Source organism: Arabidopsis thaliana, chromosome 2 (genome assembly GCF_000001735.4).
Source record: "Arabidopsis thaliana chromosome 2, partial sequence".
NCBI lineage: Eukaryota > Viridiplantae > Streptophyta > Magnoliopsida > Brassicales > Brassicaceae > Arabidopsis > Arabidopsis thaliana.
In genome coordinates, this window is record NC_003071.7 from 11,694,941 (window position 1) to 11,708,171 (window position 13,231).

The 13,231-nt window shown below is 36.0% G+C and overlaps 4 protein-coding genes across 13 annotated transcripts, besides 1 other annotated feature; 2 read left to right on the forward strand and 2 right to left on the reverse strand.

Annotated features, from left to right (window-relative positions):
• Positions 1 to 91: 91 nt before the first annotated feature.
• AT2G27330 (RNA-binding (RRM/RBD/RNP motifs) family protein) lies at positions 92 to 1,859 on the reverse strand. Its single transcript, NM_128292.6, has 4 exons — positions 1,545 to 1,859; positions 1,082 to 1,150; positions 809 to 915; positions 92 to 505 (listed from the first exon to the last, which is right to left on the reverse strand). The coding sequence occupies exons 1-4, from the start codon at positions 1,621 to 1,623 to the stop codon at positions 410 to 412; spliced, it is 351 nt and encodes a 116-aa protein (NP_565646.2). The 5' UTR covers positions 1,624 to 1,859; the 3' UTR covers positions 92 to 409.
• Positions 1,655 to 4,284, forward strand: AT2G27340 (N-acetylglucosaminylphosphatidylinositol de-N-acetylase family protein). Of its 5 annotated transcripts, NM_001084500.2 has the most exons (12): positions 1,655 to 1,859; positions 1,997 to 2,223; positions 2,509 to 2,614; positions 2,708 to 2,756; positions 2,844 to 2,914; positions 3,083 to 3,147; positions 3,243 to 3,287; positions 3,378 to 3,458; positions 3,535 to 3,602; positions 3,678 to 3,726; positions 3,833 to 3,987; positions 4,093 to 4,284. In NM_001084500.2, exons 3-12 carry the CDS (start codon positions 2,509 to 2,511, stop codon positions 4,178 to 4,180), a joined length of 777 nt encoding a protein of 258 aa, NP_001077969.1. In that variant the 5' UTR covers positions 1,655 to 1,859; positions 1,997 to 2,223; the 3' UTR covers positions 4,181 to 4,284. The 5 variants fall into 5 exon arrangements, with proteins under 5 accessions (NP_001077969.1, NP_973543.1, NP_001031431.1 ...); NM_201814.3 differs by having other exon boundaries at positions 1,997 to 2,614; NM_001036354.2 differs by lacking the exon at positions 1,997 to 2,223.
• A 323-nt stretch (positions 4,285 to 4,607) lies between these two features.
• On the reverse strand, positions 4,608 to 9,363 carry OTLD1 (OTU-like cysteine protease family protein). 6 transcript variants are annotated; one of them, NM_201816.5, is made up of 10 exons: positions 9,117 to 9,308; positions 7,510 to 7,586; positions 6,824 to 7,442; positions 6,583 to 6,744; positions 5,990 to 6,067; positions 5,825 to 5,903; positions 5,589 to 5,734; positions 5,396 to 5,461; positions 5,141 to 5,312; positions 4,609 to 5,057 (listed from the first exon to the last, which is right to left on the reverse strand). In NM_201816.5, the coding sequence occupies exons 3-10, from the start codon at positions 7,421 to 7,423 to the stop codon at positions 4,840 to 4,842; spliced, it is 1,521 nt and encodes a 506-aa protein (NP_973545.2). In that variant the 5' UTR covers positions 7,424 to 7,442; positions 7,510 to 7,586; positions 9,117 to 9,308; the 3' UTR covers positions 4,609 to 4,839. The 6 variants fall into 6 exon arrangements, with proteins under 6 accessions (NP_850099.1, NP_973545.2, NP_973546.2 ...); NM_179768.4 differs by having other exon boundaries at positions 4,608 to 5,054; positions 6,824 to 7,586; positions 9,117 to 9,363; NM_201817.2 differs by having other exon boundaries at positions 6,824 to 7,766.
• Positions 7,466 to 7,597: a sequence feature (AT2G27350.uORF1).
• Positions 9,364 to 11,087: 1,724 nt separating the features above from the next.
• AT2G27360 (GDSL-like Lipase/Acylhydrolase superfamily protein) lies at positions 11,088 to 13,199 on the forward strand. The gene is made up of 5 exons (NM_128295.5): positions 11,088 to 11,551; positions 11,772 to 11,990; positions 12,089 to 12,237; positions 12,332 to 12,608; positions 12,685 to 13,199. The coding sequence occupies exons 1-5, from the start codon at positions 11,293 to 11,295 to the stop codon at positions 12,963 to 12,965; spliced, it is 1,185 nt and encodes a 394-aa protein (NP_180304.1). The 5' UTR covers positions 11,088 to 11,292; the 3' UTR covers positions 12,966 to 13,199.
• The last annotated feature ends 32 nt before the right edge of the window (positions 13,200 to 13,231 follow it).

The window sequence follows — 13,231 nt, forward strand, 5'->3', positions numbered from 1 at the left end:
TTCCATAGATGTATATAGAAAATTAGAGTCATGCTATGAACACAACTAATGCCCTAAACGGCGAATTCCACATAAGTAAATAAGCTTTAGATAGTTCTTAAGCGATCTTTTGGTTAGAAGTAGATACCAAAGACATGAAGAAACTAGTGAATAGATCAAGAGAACAATGGGTTAGTATGTGAAGGCAAAGAAGAAGAGGCATAATCATCCAAAAGACTCAAAGACTCTCAAGTCACGTGACTTGTATACATGATCAAACGCAAAACGCAAAACTGGTCTATGATGACTCAAAGCTCCTAACTCTAGGTGTTCGATACAACTAACTCCCCAAATCCAAATAACCTCGAAACTGGTTTGAAGGTTTTCTGAGTCTCATAATTTAACCTAACAAGTTGACAAAAGAGAAGTATCAGCTATCACCACCTGCATGATTTGGCTTGGTGTCTGGTGGATTGTGTTTTGCAGCTTTTGTTGTGTCAAGGATCACGACCCGCCCGTCAACCAACTGTGATCCATATAACAAGACTTCATGAAGACTAAGTAACATAACCAGTTCCAAGAGTTGACGATTTTAGATTATCTCAAGACAATAGTTCCATTATCTAACATATCTTGTTCTAATGCTCCACCAGGGGATTCACAAGTAAATTATCAAATCTTTTTCTTCATAACAGGAGAAAGCTATAAGTTTGAAAGATCAATACTGTGAAAGGGTTTATACGAAAATCGATTCGAATGGAGTCTTTAGACTTATCTGAGATATAGAATTTCAAGCAATGAATTCTCAAATGGAGAAGGGAGTTTATACCTGGGCGTTGAGTTCTAATAAAGCTTTCTCGGCTTCTTCTTTAGATGAGAATGTGACATAAGCAAACCCTTTTGGTCTGCATCTGATTTTGTCCATTATAACATCCACTAAAGCAACCAAAAGTTGAAGAAGACAATCAGAATGAATGAAAATACTGAAAACCTTATGTACAAGTGTATAGACTCTTAACTATCTCAAACTAACTCTGATAAAGATAAAGAGATATGTAAGTGAAGGTGTACAACTAAATTGCTGTTGGGATTAGAGACTGACCTTTGAGAACTTGACCATATTGAGAAAATGCTTGGGTTAATGTTTCTTCAGTGCTTGAGAAAGATATGCCTGCAGCAAAAATCTTCAGTTCAGTGACAGTAATACAAGTCACACACAGATCAAACAAAGACACAAAGCTTTTACATCTAAAGTTCGAAACTTTTAGATTGGTAAGACACTATGTGGTAGTTAAGCAGTAAATTCACACATACCCTATTGTTGTTTCTATCAAAATAAGAAGAATTGGTACAATCACAGCATACATACACAATAGCTATCTCTAACCAAATTGGCACAGTCAAAGTCACAACCTTTAAGACCTCAAAAACCAATTGAGGACATACCCGATTCAAGGAATTAGAAATCAGGAAATGGGTAGTTAGATTCGTGAAAGAAGGATTAAGAATCAGAAAAGTCGCAGATAATAACAGAGGAAGAGGGAGAGAGAGAGAGAGAGAGAGACCTTTAACGAAAAGCGTAGAGGAGAAAGATCTGGAGAAGAGGAGAGGAGTGAAGGAGCGATAAAGGAACTGGGTGAGCATTTCTTTTGAAGCCGTGGCTGTTGCCGCGATCTCACCGCCGGCGAAATCACACTCTATGAACTTTATTCTCGCTGTTGTTCTTCCGTTCCATTTACCATATAATAAACCAAATTTAAGTCCACGTCAGCAATTCTAACCACACTGTAAAAAAACAAAACATCATCGCTCCCTGAGAGCAAAACCCTAATCGTCGATTCTGCTACATTCTTCCGGATTCTCAGCTGCTGAAATCTCCGGTGAGTGTTCCCACACTCTGTCAATTTTGGTTATTAAAATTTTGTTTCATTTCTTTTGATTGATTTTTAGTTTAAAAATGTCAAATTGAATGCTTTTTCTCGAGAATTTGAGCTAAATTACTGCAATTTTGTTTCAGTTTTCATGGGCTTCTACAGCCATCACGTCCTTCCTCATTCTTGCCATCGATCAAGCTCTTACTTTCTCAGTTCTCAGTGTCGATAGATTCTCTTCTTTGGTTTAGCTGTTCCACTCTCTGATTTTACTTAGCTTGATCCTTCCGAATGTGAAAATGTTTCTGTTATGTTTATCTGAAATGTGGACTCATGAATCTGGAATTTGAGCAAACAAGGGTTTCTTCCGAATGTGAGCTTGAATGCTTACAAATTTTGAATCTTTTTGTTTATTTGTTTGCTCTCTTCATTTTTTAATTGATCTGGTCACCTGAAATGAGTTAAGTTCGACTTATATAGAAGCTATGTTCTGCAAATCCACATTGATGATTTTACCATTTTGTTAATTTGGATGAAGTTGATCCATCAAGAAACACTTTAAGACTTATAATTGTTGGACTTGATCTGACTTTCTTTTTGGGTACTGACCATTTATGCTGACAATTTTGTATTGATTCAATATCATTTATGGTGTCAGATGGTTGTTGTTTTTCTATCTCTGATTGTTGTTATATGGGTGGCTTCTTTCTTCAAAATTTTCTTCCGAGCTACATCTATCTCCAGAGCCACTATTCTTGATGATGGCAAGTATTTCGAAGATGATTAATAACTTCATCTTTTAAATGCTTATCCTTTTTTTTCAGAGTTTGATATCTTATTATTGTATTTGATTTCAGGGAAGAAAAATGTGATGTTTGTTATCGCACATCCTGATGATGAGTCAATGTAAGATTTTGAGATTTAATGAAATGTTAAGATTAGTACTATTGTTCTTCTTCTTATGTTTTCCTGAGTCATGGACATGCTTGACAGGTTCTTTTCTCCAACAATAAACTACTTCACTTCCACTGCCTGCAATCTTCACATCTTATGCTTCTCCACTGGTAATAATATACCTTTCTAGGTTGCTGTTTTGCTTTCCTTTTCAAAGTTGTGGAATTGGTAAAGGACTGAGAAATTTCTAGTTTCATTGAAGAGAAGAGATTGATATCTACTTAAGTTAAACCATTAGGTTCATTTTCCATAGTAAAGATGAATTTGTTTTGTTTCAGGTAACGCTGATGGTATGGGAAGCATTAGGGACCAAGAGCTGCATCGGGCATGTGCGGTGCTCAAGGTAATCCCATTTGATAAAGAAGGAATCTGTGATAATGATTCTTGTCATTGTAATGAAGAACATGTTTTTGCTAATATATATTGAACATGATGCAGGTTCCGCTTCAACAGTTAAAGATTCTGGACCATCCAAATTTGCAGGTTTAGTAGTTCTATTATATCTCCCCAACACATGTGTATCTTTACATTCACCATCTCATACCGAGTATATTACTATTTACTCTCTCGCAGGATGGTTTTGGGCAATTATGGAGCCACGATTTGCTAACAGAGATCATCGAAGAAGAAGTCACTAATCACTATATCCACACAGTATGACTTAAAGACACTTCAGGATATTACTTAGATATATTTCTGCATCTAATTCTCTATGTGGTGGTTTTTTCAGATAATAACATTCGATAACTATGGTGTTTGGGGTCATTGCAATCACCGAGATGTGCATCGTGGAGTATTGTACGTCTGACTTCTTTCAATCCTTTAAGTCATAAAACCACAAAACCATTCCTCATCACTTTGTTGTACATGCAGAAAGTTCTTGCAGACTAATTCAGGAAGAAATGTCAAAGCTTGGGAACTTGTAAGTCTTTCTTTCCTTTCTCGGAACTTAAGAGTATCTGCAAGCTCCTATTGATTGTAAAATCGATTCAGCTAAAAGAATACATGGTTTTTTGTACGTCCATCAGGTAAGCCTTAATATCTTTCGCAAGTACTGTGGACCTGTCGACATTTGGCTGTCTATTTTATCCGCCAAAAGACATCCGAGTAAGGTAATCATCATAAACAAGCAGCCTTGGAAAAGCTTCAAAGCAATGGCACAACATTTAAGCCAGTGGGTTTGGTATGTCTCTCCTTCACCAAACATTATATATATTCTTTTTACCTTTGACCATGATGAATGTGAATAATGATAAGAACTGAAACATGAATCTCTGCGATTGTGTAGGTTTCGGAAGCTTTTTGTTTTGTTTTCAAGCTATACATATGTGAATACACTTGATAGAATCAACCCTGAGTCAAACGAGCTCTTGTAGAGTTGTTGTAGCTCGTAATGTTGGATCATTGAGACAAGTCATTGATATTTTACTTTTTCATTTCTTGTTGTCACACTAGTATATCACAAGAAGGTAAGTGTTCTTCTCTCTGATGAGACACCATTTCAACATGGTTTAACACTAACAACATATAACAATACAAACTTGAGAATTGAAAACTTGCTTGCTTTACACTTGGGAAAGGTCATCGAATTGGAATCAAAGTAGACAATCATCATAGATAACATTTTTTTTCTTTATGGTACTTTTCTTGTCCACTATTATAGCATTAACAATCCTAGAACGAGCTTTCATATTTCTGGGTTTGTTCTGAGTTGGGTCTAATTTCGACACGACAATATCATGCTTGACTTGTTCTGTGTTGGAAACTTGAGAGTCTCGCAAGGGTTAGTACTTAGTAGAATTCTACTGAAAATTTTCCCTTTTCGTCAGCTTTTGCAAAAGAAGTGTTCTTTTTCCCTCTCTTATTATTCAACTTTTACAACTAAGTACATAAACAACAAACATTTGCATACATCATGTCATGGATGCACAAGTTTATTTTTCATTATTCTGATAAGGGTAATCGCCCACCATTGATAGGAATACGAATTGGTATATCATATACTATTAATACAGAGCAATTCATGTTACATTCTCTATTCCGTGGCTTTGCCTTTGCGTCGGTTGTTGCCGCCACAGCTCGTCTCCAGTACATAACAGACCATAGAGTCAACGTCATCCCCAAAAATGCTATAAGCTTCCATGGCCTGTGCGTAGCTAAATCCCATCGACAATACCATCTCGATACTGCTGCTCAGCACCGTCTTTTCTTTTACTGCCTCTGCTGGTTTCGAATCGCTGCCTGAAGGTCCTGCTTCAAAATTTAAAAAGCCTCAAAATGCTTTGTTTCAAGTATATTCTAGGTGAACAGATTCAAAAAAAAAAAAAAATACTTACTAGCTCCAGAAGATGATGTCTCAGCATTCGAGGTGGATGATTCCTTTGGACCAATTCGTGGCTTAGACCATTCCATAAGATACTCAGCACGAGAAGCTTCCATTACCGACCGCTCTATTTCCTTTTCCGTAAGCTCAAGGTCAGAGTAAAATCTCCCTTCTGCTAACAGCGCCTGGAACAGAGACATATACGTAAGCGGTAACACACTCAAGTCAGATTAGTATATCTAATTACGGATGGGAACGGGTAACTTGCATTATCAATTTGATGTTCTTGCTGAGCCTTTATAGCAGCTTTCACCTGTTCCTTGTCCACGTGTCTCTGGATTCAAAACAAGAAATATAATTTCAAAAAAACAAAGATCCGCTACCTTTCAAATTTGAATTATGCTTGATTGCATCAGTTGAACAAAGAAGAGAAAAAGTAAAGATAGCTTAACTATACATACCCCACTAAGGCTACTAAATCCAAGTCCTGCACCAACTGTCAACCGATGTGGATCCACCAAAGAATTATAATGATTCCCGTGGTGGTAACTCAGCCTTATGGGAGGTGTATCCGTGCTGTAGTTTCCTTGAAATATGTTGATAGGCTCTGTAAGAAAAAGCAATACATTTTGTTTCATAAATTTCTTGTTACACTAAAGAACATAAAGAGCTTTCATAATGTGAATCTTAATCGCACCTGTGCTATATGAGTAAATGTGGATTGGCCTATTGTACATTTCTGCTAAAGCTTGGATCTCTACGTTGTTTCCATAGACCTATCACAATTGTATCAAAGAGGTTTCAAAAGAGATTGTTGGAACCGAAGGCTAACAAAGTACAGCCATGGATAAGAGCAAAGCACCTTATCTCTTCTTTTCCTCTTCAAGTAAGAGGTAAAACCTTCGGTTATGAACTGAGAAAAGTGATCCCTCTCTTGTTCCTAAACCATTCATTGTGAAACCAGTAAGTTCTACAAGTTCTTACCATTAACACTAAAAACAGTAATTCTGTGCTCCGTCCAAAACAAGGTACATGCAAAAAATATGATTATATTTACAATACCGAAGTTTAAAATGTATATCATTAACGCATACAAGTACATGCCGTTGTTACTCTCTTTGTTTTACTCCACTTACCTTTAGATTGATGCTGTCTTGAACCCAAACACATAGTCATATATATTAGCCATCAAATGGTAAAGATTTATGCTTTTAACTATTATTCCTTTCTTGGTGGATGGTTGACTAGAAACTAAGAACGCAACACACAGCCTACCAAACAAGGTGAATAGCCTATCCATAAAGTACAATCTTAGAAACTTTACTTAATGTATCGTTGTTCCAATATATCTTTCAAGTGCAAGTCAGTTTCCTAATCTAGCTCATGTTCTGGTCTCAAATGCTAAAATTTCGTCAAAACAACCTAGTTCAGAAGAAACAAAAGAAAAAAAATTACCATGTAATCCATGCACATTTGTCTAGCCAAGTCATATGCCTCTGAGTCCCCATATACTTGATCTGCAACAGCTCGAAAAAGACAATTTCCATCTTCCAACATCCGCCTAATTTCAAATCCTTTTGAATATCTAATCTCTGCTTCAAACTGGTGTTCTCTTTCCTGTGAGAGAGGAGAGGAATTAAATAATGACTAAGAATCCGAGCAGTCAAAACATTTTTATTTCAGAAAACAAACTTACCAAGCCAGAGCCAGGATGAGAGGGCACATAGCATGGCATATGCTCATCAGAACTATTATAGCCCTCGTTCTCACTGTGTGATCTTGGAGAAGAAGGATGTGATCCAGTTGGCGAACTCCTACTGGAAACAAGAGAGCGAGGCCCAGCAGCTCTTCGTGTTGGTCCAATTCGTAAAGCGCCAAAACTTCCCAAAACCGATCTGTTACTACCAGGATTGACAGTGGAAGAAGGTTTTGGTGGTGGAGCTGGTACGGGTGGTGAATCAGAGTTACTGCCACCGCTAACTGGAGAATCACAATCTATACCTTCACTTTGAACATGAACATTTTCTGCAACTACCAACCCTTCATCATCTTCTCTATCCGCAGGTTCATCACTGTCCACAGCTACATCTTTAGCATCAGAACACTCTGCTTTTTCAACTACAGTAACCTCTTCTTGTTTCTCATCCGTAATTTCTTCATCTATAGTAACAGGAGGAACCGGAATATTATTGTTTATCTGTGTTTCTGATCCCGAGGAAGAACTAGATGAGGAAGAAGGACGGCTAGAGTTGGAAGAACTGCCTGATGAACCTCTTTGAACCAAAATCCGAGTCATGCTGCTTCTTAAGTCTTTGCTGTCCTAATCAAAGATGAAAGATTAGAGAATATCCCAAGGTTTGTCCCTAGTTCTTGCTTTAGGACCTACGATAACAATCCCTTGAGAGAGGGATTCCTTCCAACCGTTCTCCACCTCGCAGCAAAACGTTCTCTGCATTCCCCTACCAATCATCAAGATTCCCAAGTTTTCTTGGAATTTAGATCCGAAAAATTCCCCAAAAACAACCACCTTTACAATCTCTACTTAACCATACAGAACCAATATCGAAACACACATGAAAACTGACACAAGTTGCAGTAGTTTAGCTCAAATTCTCCTCTTTTCCCGATATAGGAGGAAGCTATAAACATGACCAAACAACACAAAAACCAATCAAATTGACCACACAACAAAAAACAACACGACAACATTCTCTGCATTCCGCTGGCAACCATCAAGAATCCCAAGTTTTTAAACAATCAAACAACACCTTCTGATTTTCTTAGCAAATTACATCCGAAACATTCCCCAAAGACACCACCTTTACTATCTCTCTACTTGACCGTTGTGAATCAATATCGAAAACTTAAACAGAGTTGCAGTAATTTAGCTCAAATTCCCTTCTTTTCTTCGAACCCATATCGGAAAAAACTACAAGATTGACCAATCAAATTGACAACACAATACAAAAACACAACAACGTTCTCTGCATTCCGCTAGCAATCATCAAGATTCCCAAGTTCTTAGACAATCTAACAACAGTTTCGAGTTTGTTGCAAATTAGATCCAAAACATTCTCCAAAGACAACACCTTTACTATCTCTACTTAACCTTCTGATACAAAAACACAACAACGTTCTCTGCATTCCGCTAGCAATCATCAAGATTCCCAAGTTCTTAGACAATCTAACAACACTTTCTAGTTTGTTGCAAATTAGATCCAAAACATTCTCCAAAGACAACACCTTTACTATCTCTACTTAACCTTCTGATACAAAAACACAACAACGTTCTCTGCATTCCGCTAGCAATCATCAAGATTCCCAAGTTCTTAGACAATCTAACAACACTTTCTAGTTTGTTGCAAATTAGATCCAAAACATTCTCCAAAGACAACACCTTTACTATCTCTACTTAACCTTCTGATACAAAAACACAACAACGTTCTCTGCATTCCGCTAGCAATCATCAAGATTCCCAAGTTCTTAGACAATCTAACAACACTTTCTAGTTTGTTGCAAATTAGATCGGAAACATTTCCCAAAGACAACACCTTTACTATCTCTACTTAACCTTCTGATACAAAAACACAACAACGTTCTCTGCATTCCGCTAGCAATCATCAAGATTTTTCCAAGTTCTTAGACAATCTAACAACACTTTCTAGTTTCTAGCAAATTAGATCCGAAACATTCCCTAAAGACAACACCTTTACTATCTCTACTTAACCAATATCGAACCAATATCGAAACACACATGAAAACTGAAACAAAGTTGCAGAGTAATTTAGCTCAAATTCCTCTATTTTCTTGGAAACGATACCGGGAAAAAAAAAGCTATAAACTTGACCACATAACACACAAAACCCAAATCAATTTGACATTTTTAGCCTAAAAATCAATCAAAAGAAAGGGATCGAAATGAAATAAAACGATCATTAAATGGCGATAATCGAAACCCTAGAAGTTGACCACAGTATGGAAAAGCTCACCGGAGATTTCAGCAGCTGAGAATACCGATTCGAGATCCGTCAGAGATAGAACAAGTTTCCGGAAGAATGTAGCAGAAATCGAAACAATTAGGGTTTGGCGAGAAGAAGAATGTAAAATTGGGAGCGATGATTTTTTTTTGTTTGATTGAAAAAAAAATTGAGAGGAAATGTTTTTTTTTTTTTTAAACCGTCGTTGGGGTTGGAAGAGACGGCGAAGATGCTGACGTGGACTCAGCGACTATGTTTCGTCAGTGCGTTGACACGTGTTCTCATCATTGCGGATATTGTTTTTGTATGTGTTTTAGATTTTATGGATTTTCATTTTAATCGTTGGGTTCAAAACTTTAAAAGCCCAAATTCATAAAATCCATAGTTATATCATTTTAAACTACATAAATACAAAACAAATATTTACATCTTCGTGATATCATTTTGATCCTCTACACATCTAAGATATTATTATCATCTTGGTTTTCTACAATTTTTACCTTCCTTACTTTGAGTCTTTGATTGTATATCATCTTCAAAAATATACGCCAAATTCGTTTTTTGGATCTTTTTACAAAGATTTTTTTCGTCGACTATCACAAACTTTGACTCTATGAAACAAATTGAAGAAAAATGAATTCCCTAAAAATCTTGGAAGAAACAAGGAGGCTAATGGTGCTTTAACAAGTAGGCTAGTGGTGCACTGGTGCTTTTACCTTTGTTGACATCCCACCAAATTTAAGCTCGATCAATGTGACTCTAATTGGCCACTAGGTAACATGTTAAAAATAAAAAGAAAGTTCCCTAAAAACTTCAAACTTTTTACTTCAACAAAGAGAAACCAAAAAAAATCTAGTGTTCATGAGTTTATCATTCATTTTAATTTTAAACACCGGTTCTTCGATTCATCTCCAAAAAATCCCTTCAAAATCTAGAAACCCTAAGGGGGTCGTGTGCCTCCATTTCTTTTCTCTTTCATTTTGTGAAATCCAAAACATTATCGTCTATCATATGTATAAACAAAAATTTGTTGCATTTTTTACTAACAAGATAGGTTACTTTGCATACAATTTAAAGTGACGACATTTTGCCAATCGATAAGTCTCTTTCTCAAGAGAGAATTAAAAATGCAAGGCCTGCAGCCTCTGGCAGCAAAAATAATACAAGGGTAGTGGACCGACAAAATAATAAATGGGGCACTCTATAATCAGAAGACGGCCACGACTCGAGCTGGTAATAAGATACTAATTGACATTGTAATGCATGGCAAATGATAATTGCCTATTTAGGACAAGAGCATTAAAATAATTTTCAATTATTTAGAGTAATTACTTCTAAAATTTAAAATTTTAGCCTCGACTCCAGGTGTATGAAAACATGGTAAGTATGGTCAAATAATAAAAAACAATACTGAAAAAAGAAGTTGTTGGCAATGATTTAATAATAAAATAATGTTTTTTTAAAAAATCCCAAAAAATCATATCTACCCGATCACATACTAAGTCAAATGTAGTTTTAAATAGATTAGGTAGTCTATTTTTAGGGTGTATTTTACTGAATACTTCTTCCGTTTCACAAAAATGTCATTTTAATTTATTTTATTATACATATTCTCCTTCATTATAAGAGTTTTTAAAGAAAATCACGGATTTAGGATGCTGATGTATAAGCATTATACTAATAATACACTAATTTATATAGAATATTGGAATCAATACACTAATAGTACTATTGAAGTCTATATATAATGTTTTGTAAAAAATTCTTACACAAATCAGTCTAGTAATAACATTTTCTTTATTATCTTTTGGATTGGAACGAAAACAAGTACAAAATACGATACATAATCTACAAATAACTCGCAAATAAACAAGTCAAGAAACGGTACAAAGAATCTGCAAACACATTTTTTTTTGAGAGTGTAAACAAATAAAATACAAATACAAAGTTTTATTGTCCCATACAAAGTAAATTTCCTTTGCCCCACCTTTACTTAAGGCTCATTAACTCATATGACTCATTGGCCCATCTCTGCCAATTGTCACACGACTTGATGGTTTTCTTTGTTTTCGACGAAGTGCTAAAACATGTGGCTCAACTTTGGGTTCCAAAACAAAAGATTTTGAAAATAATATATCATAACACAAAGAAAAGAAAGAAAGATATAAAGTCAGCTTAAAGCTCTCGCATGGCGTCTCAAGATTGTCATATGTTATTGAGCTTCTTTATATCTACTTTTTTAATCACTGTCGTGACCTCGCAAACTCGATGCCGAAATTTCAAGTCGATCATCAGTTTCGGCGACTCGATTACTGATACTGGAAACTTACTCGGCCTCTCTAGTCCTAACGATCTTCCTGAGTCAGCCTTTCCGCCATACGGAGAAACCTTCTTCCACCATCCGTCTGGTCGTTTCTCCGATGGCCGCCTCATCATCGACTTCATTGGTATTTTAAACGTTTTAACGTTTTGAATTGGCTATGTTTTGATTAAACTTTGAGAGAGTCTCTGTAAAGCAAGATCATAATCTTTGTTTTAGTGCAATTTTTTTCAATTTAATTGGATTCCAGTTTTTGATTTTTATACTGTAATAATTTTTTGTTTTAATATGTATTAAAACCTGAAAAATACGAAAGCATTTTATTTCTTGGTTTCTTTTGTTCACAGCTGAATTCTTAGGGATTCCACATGTGCCTCCGTTTTATGGATCTAAAAATGGAAACTTTGAGAAAGGAGTTAATTTTGCGGTGGGAGGAGCAACAGCACTAGAATGTTCTGTTCTTGAGGAGAAAGGAACTCATTGTTCTCAAAGCAATATTAGTTTAGGAAACCAGCTTAAGAGCTTCAAAGAGAGTTTACCATATCTTTGTGGCTCCTCATCACCAGGTAGTGAAGATCAAGCTTTTATTTGTTTCCATTGAAAATAATAATATTTTGTATTTGCAATGAATTGAGTTAAGTTGTAATGATTTTGTTTGTTTTAGATTGTAGAGATATGATTGAAAATGCATTTATTCTCATTGGAGAAATTGGAGGGAATGATTACAACTTCCCATTATTTGATCGCAAGAACATTGAGGAAGTCAAAGAGCTGGTTCCCCTTGTGATCACTACTATTTCTTCGGCGATCTCGGTAAACATTTTTCATCGATTTGTATCGGTTGATTAGTTAGTTTGTAGGAAAATTTAATGTGTTAGTTGCTTTTGGGACTGAATCTTGAATCCAGGAGTTGGTTGATATGGGAGCAAGAACATTCCTAGTTCCTGGAAATTTTCCACTTGGATGCTCTGTAGCCTATTTGACGTTATACGAAACACCAAACAAAGAAGAATACAATCCTCTAACAGGATGTTTGACATGGCTGAACGACTTTTCAGTATACCACAACGAGCAGCTTCAAGCAGAACTCAAAAGACTTAGGAATCTTTACCCTCATGTCAACATCATATATGGTGACTACTACAATACTCTGTTGCGCCTTATGCAAGAACCATCCAAATTCGGTTAGCATTTTTGTTCCCTCATTAAATATACGCTGCTTAGTCATTGAGTTACTAACCAAGCTAGATATGCTACCAGGGCTCATGGACAGACCTTTGCCCGCTTGTTGCGGGTTAGGAGGACCATACAACTTCACCTTTAGTATAAAATGTGGGAGTAAAGGAGTTGAATATTGTAGTGATCCTTCGAAGTATGTGAATTGGGACGGCATTCATATGACTGAGGCTGCATACAAATGGATATCCGAGGGCGTACTAACAGGGCCATATGCGATTCCTCCTTTCAATTGGTCATGCCTCGACTCTAAGATTAAGAACAATGAGTCATTACACACACAATATTCTTTGATGAACAGCTGATGCAAGCTTGTCTAAAACATTGAGAGGCAAGAAAGATAATGAGCTATTAAGATGTTTTAGTAATAATTAAAAAAAAAGATAATGAGAAGAACATATATGTTTTTAAATGTATTGTATTGTATTATATTGTTTGGGAGAAAGTGGTTAAGTGGTAGTTGCTAAATCATGTGGTATCTTAGTTGGATTAGAATATTTCAAGAGTTGGATAGAGATAATAAAAGACATATTAAACAATTAATAGGAGAAAATATCAAATGCTAGAAGAG

Bases quoted from the DNA above. Each gene is read 5' to 3' on its own strand.
- OTLD1 (NM_201816.5), bottom strand. From the start codon at position 7,423: ATGACTCGGATTTTGGTTCAAAGAGGTTCATCAGGCAGTTCTTCCAAC. The intron at 6,745-6,823 runs GTAAGTTTGTTT...CCTCTCTCACAG, and splicing joins CTCATCCTGGCTCTGGCTTG to GAAAGAGAACACCAGTTTGA. The intron at 5,313-5,395 runs GCAAGTTACCCG...TCTCTGTTCCAG, and splicing joins AAGAACATCAAATTGATAAT to GCGCTGTTAGCAGAAGGGAG.
- AT2G27330 (NM_128292.6), bottom strand. From the start codon at position 1,623: ATGCTCACCCAGTTCCTTTATCGCTCCTTCACTCCTCTCCTCTTCTCC. The intron at 1,151-1,544 runs GTCTCTCTCTCT...TTTTTGCTGCAG, and splicing joins CTCTACGCTTTTCGTTAAAG to GCATATCTTTCTCAAGCACT. The intron at 506-808 runs GTATAAACTCCC...TATGGATCACAG, and splicing joins TATTAGAACTCAACGCCCAG to TTGGTTGACGGGCGGGTCGT.
- AT2G27340 (NM_201814.3), top strand. From the start codon at position 2,509: ATGGTTGTTGTTTTTCTATCTCTGATTGTTGTTATATGGGTGGCTTCT. The intron at 3,288-3,377 runs GTTTAGTAGTTC...ACTCTCTCGCAG, and splicing joins TGGACCATCCAAATTTGCAG to GATGGTTTTGGGCAATTATG. The intron at 3,603-3,677 runs GTACGTCTGACT...TTGTACATGCAG, and splicing joins GATGTGCATCGTGGAGTATT to AAAGTTCTTGCAGACTAATT.
- AT2G27360 (NM_128295.5), top strand. From the start codon at position 11,293: ATGGCGTCTCAAGATTGTCATATGTTATTGAGCTTCTTTATATCTACT. The intron at 11,991-12,088 runs GTAGTGAAGATC...TGTTTGTTTTAG, and splicing joins TTGTGGCTCCTCATCACCAG to ATTGTAGAGATATGATTGAA. The intron at 12,609-12,684 runs GTTAGCATTTTT...ATATGCTACCAG, and splicing joins GCAAGAACCATCCAAATTCG to GGCTCATGGACAGACCTTTG.